This window comes from Odontomachus brunneus, unplaced genomic scaffold, assembly GCF_010583005.1.
Source record: "Odontomachus brunneus isolate Ranch 3 - 2012 unplaced genomic scaffold, Obru_v1 Obru_scaffold_070, whole genome shotgun sequence".
Classification (NCBI taxonomy): Eukaryota; Metazoa; Arthropoda; class Insecta; order Hymenoptera; family Formicidae; genus Odontomachus; species Odontomachus brunneus.
In genome coordinates this window covers 17,204-20,782 of record NW_022639520.1, presented here as the reverse complement: position 1 = coordinate 20,782, position 3,579 = coordinate 17,204, and the positions used below count along the sequence as shown (strand labels likewise).

General features: G+C 29.7%; 1 protein-coding gene across 4 annotated transcripts in view; it reads left to right on the top strand.

Moving 5' to 3' along the window:
• Nucleotides 1–319: 319 nt before the first annotated feature.
• The window catches only part of LOC116846817 (peptidyl-prolyl cis-trans isomerase G-like), a 4,946-nt gene continuing 1,686 nt past the window's right edge, over nt 320–3,579 (top strand). The window contains exons 1-8 of one of the 4 annotated variants that reach the window (XM_032821135.1): nt 320–483; nt 1,076–1,380; nt 1,484–1,571; nt 2,307–2,336; nt 2,466–2,611; nt 2,687–2,780; nt 2,940–3,192; nt 3,342–3,437. In XM_032821135.1, coding sequence (XP_032677026.1) covers nt 1,098–1,380; nt 1,484–1,571; nt 2,307–2,336; nt 2,466–2,611; nt 2,687–2,780; nt 2,940–3,192; nt 3,342–3,437 — 990 coding nt within the window. In that variant the 5' untranslated portion in view covers nt 320–483; nt 1,076–1,097. Of the gene's footprint in view, nt 544–1,075; nt 1,381–1,483; nt 1,572–2,202; nt 2,337–2,465; nt 2,612–2,686; nt 2,781–2,939; nt 3,193–3,341; nt 3,438–3,579 lie in introns of those variants that run through there. The other 3 variants (XM_032821138.1, XM_032821134.1, XM_032821137.1) reach the window with 3 other exon arrangements.

Sequence of the window (3,579 nt, the reverse complement as noted above, 5' to 3'; positions counted from 1 at the left end):
GTCAATCGGGACGCTCCCGCAGTACTTTATATCTAGTGATTTTACACAGAGCCAGAAAACAGAACAGAACAGATCTGCTGGTAGTATATATTTCAGTAGGGGCTGCGTTCCGAAATTCACTACCAGTGTTAAAATTCTATAGTATACAACATATGGCCTGTTCTTTTCAGCTGCACTGCTGAACTGATGCAATAAGTTAAAGTGAGACAAGTATATATTTTCTCACTCTAATTTTTTGCACCAGTTCAGCAGTGCAGCTGTAAAGAACAGACCAATGAACTATGGATGTTCAGTACTGACAGTGAATTTCGGAACGCAGCCCTAAAACTGGCTCATGACGCCTCTCCTTCTTCTCTCTGCTATAAGCAACCTGAAGTAGCATCATTGGATGGATCTTGTAACACGTAGCATTACGTTAGTAATATAGTAGAGGTACAGGGGTAAGATAAAGTGTCTTGTCAACATTTGGCAGTATTTGATGAGGTAGAAAATTGAAGTTTATATATATTCCGTATAAAATTGATATAACGCTGAATATATTTTGTAAGTTTCATTAAATCATATATTCAAAACTCCTTCGCAAAATTGATGTATTTCTATCTATGTATGTAGATTGTCGTTTGATAAGCTAATTAATTTTTGTAAACTCATTATTTCGAAGTTTCTACGAATGGAAATATAATCAATGGTTATTAACGTTTCCTTTCAATTCATTGTTATGATTTGTTTTCAATATAATGCGTACATAGTTTTGTATTAAGTATTTTTAAATATACGAGGTGAAATTACGAGGTTATACCAAAGGAATATTATTTATAAATGAATTGTACCGTTATGTATAACTACGCATTGGTATTTTCATCACAATGTACCAATATTACTACTGCATGAATTCATGTTCATAATTATCATAATTAATTTTTCATTATATTTTTAAAATTTACATCTGTTATTATAATTATATATAAAGAAAATCTATCTATGTAGGTGTGCTTGTATAATGTCATATTTACAATATTTAATATACCAATTTTCTTATGTATTTTCTTAGGTGTTTATTAATTGCAATTTACAGATAATTCATATGCCATTTCATCATGGTTGATGTTAATACAAGAGTATTCTTTGACATCGAAGTTGGTGGACTACCTATGGGTAGAATAGTCTTAGAGCTTTTTTCCGATATCTGTCCTATAACATGTGAAAATTTCCGTGCTTTATGCACTGGAGAAAAGGGACTTGGAAAAACAACAGGCAAACCATTATATTATCAGGGCATTGTTTTCCATAGAGTCGTAAAAGATTTTATGATTCAAGGTGGAGATTTTTCAGTAGGCAATGGAACAGGTGGTGAATCGATTTATGGTGGAACATTTGCAGGTAAATATATATATATAGTTCTAGTAAAAAAATTCTGTATAAGCTTAAAAAATTTGATTTAGCATTATGATACTATTGTTTATCATTTTGTAAATTTTTGTAGATGAAAGTTTTATTATGAAACATGATAAACCATTTTTATTGTCAATGGCAAATCGTGGTAGAGATACTAATGGCTCACAATTTTTTATGTAAGTACTAATTACTTTGATTAATAAACTTTGAAATAATATTTATTTTCTACTATTTTCTTAAGAATTTTGCTAATTGCATTGTTAATATTTTATTGCATTTAACTTGATGTCATTTGATATGGAAGTTCTAAAGTATATAACTATATTACACACAATATTTTGCTACACACATAAGTATATGTGCATTATGCACAAATTAATAAAAATGTTAAATGCTTGCAATATTATTTGTATATCTGCTTATGTATGCAATAAAACCTTACAGGCACAAGATACTACAACATGGTTATTATATATATTACTGTTAGTGGTAATTATGTGCATATATAAAGAAATTTTTTTAGAAATCCATTTCATCTATTCAACAACTAAGTATTTTGTATATAATAAATAGAATATGAGAATGAAAAACACAAAACTCAAACGTGATCACAATAACAAAAGCATTCTTCTAATCTAGAACTAGTAGATGCAAATGCATGATAAAAGCCAGCAAATTTTAATTCGACACGAACGTACAGTTTTGTTTCCACAATAAATATGCAGGCAGACTCGCGGAGAGTATTGAAAAATGTAGGAGTAAGAATAATTCTGGAGGAATGAATAACTTAGCGATGTTTCTGCGTAGTCGTGAGGGAAGGGTCTGCACACCACTACTACAACACAATGACCAATGAAAGCTGGCTCTTTCTGTTCATCTCTCATCCCCTTAATCATATTTTGTTGTTGTAGTACAACGCAACCAGCGCCTCACCTCGACAAGTAAATACGCTTTCATATATATTTTAAGATATTTTATTTAATTTTTATTTAATTTTATTTAATAACAATTTGAATCACTAACTTGTTCAAAAGTCTGTTTGTATTTATACGCAAATGTTTGATTTTCAGTGTCCATGTGGTTTTTGGAGAAGTAGTATCTGGGCAAGAAATCGTTACACACATCGAAGGACTTCCGGTGGATCGTATGTCACGTCCATTACAGGATGCTAAGGTTGTAAACTGTGGAGAATTGATTTTAAAGATAAAAAATAAAGGTATTATATTACTTCTTTAAGTATAGATAATAAACGAGATGGAACAGTTACAATTACACATTTTACCATGTGCAGTAAAGAAACGTGAAACAAAGCAGAGTAGTTCATCAGATTCAGAGCCTGATTCTTATGTTGATAAGATAAAGAAAAAAAAGAAGAACAAAAAAAGGTATGTAAAAGCAAATGACAAGTAGTTGAATTTATAGGTTCTGTCTATTATTTTATCTAATCATTTTTCATCAGATTATATGAAATATTATGGACTATATCATTTTATAGTTGATTATTAATAAATTAATAATATAACGAGATTTGTGATTTTTTTCAGCAAAAAGAAAGCAAAGCCAGAAGATGGTGAAATTCGAGACTCGAATGAGGAAGATAATGGGCAACCTCATCCATTAGTATCGGTTACCAAAATTGATCCTGATGAAATTCCAGAAGTACCAGCAAATAAATTTTTATATAGAGCAGGATCTACTAATAATGCAAATCAGAAGGAATTTAGACAGCATTATGGAAGAGATCGTATACGATCTCATAGAAAGACTGGTCGTATTTTTAAGGGAAGAGGAATATTCGTAAGTGCTTATTGTGATAATCAATGATGTTAATATTAGTTACATAACGTCTACATAGCGCATTAGATACATATATTTAAATATATCTCTTATTGGTTGCTTTATTGTAAAACATATTTATGATGGATATATTTTAAATATAATTTCAGCGATACCATACACCTTCTCGAAGTCGATCCAGAAGTGTAACACCACCTCATTGGAAACAAGCTCAGAATCGTACTATTAAACTGCATGAATTTCAAGTATTATATACATATTAAAAGTATAGGATATATAATCATAGACTTATACACACATTGTCATATATATATACATATATACATACATATATACATATATATATATATATATATATATATATATATATATATATATATATATATA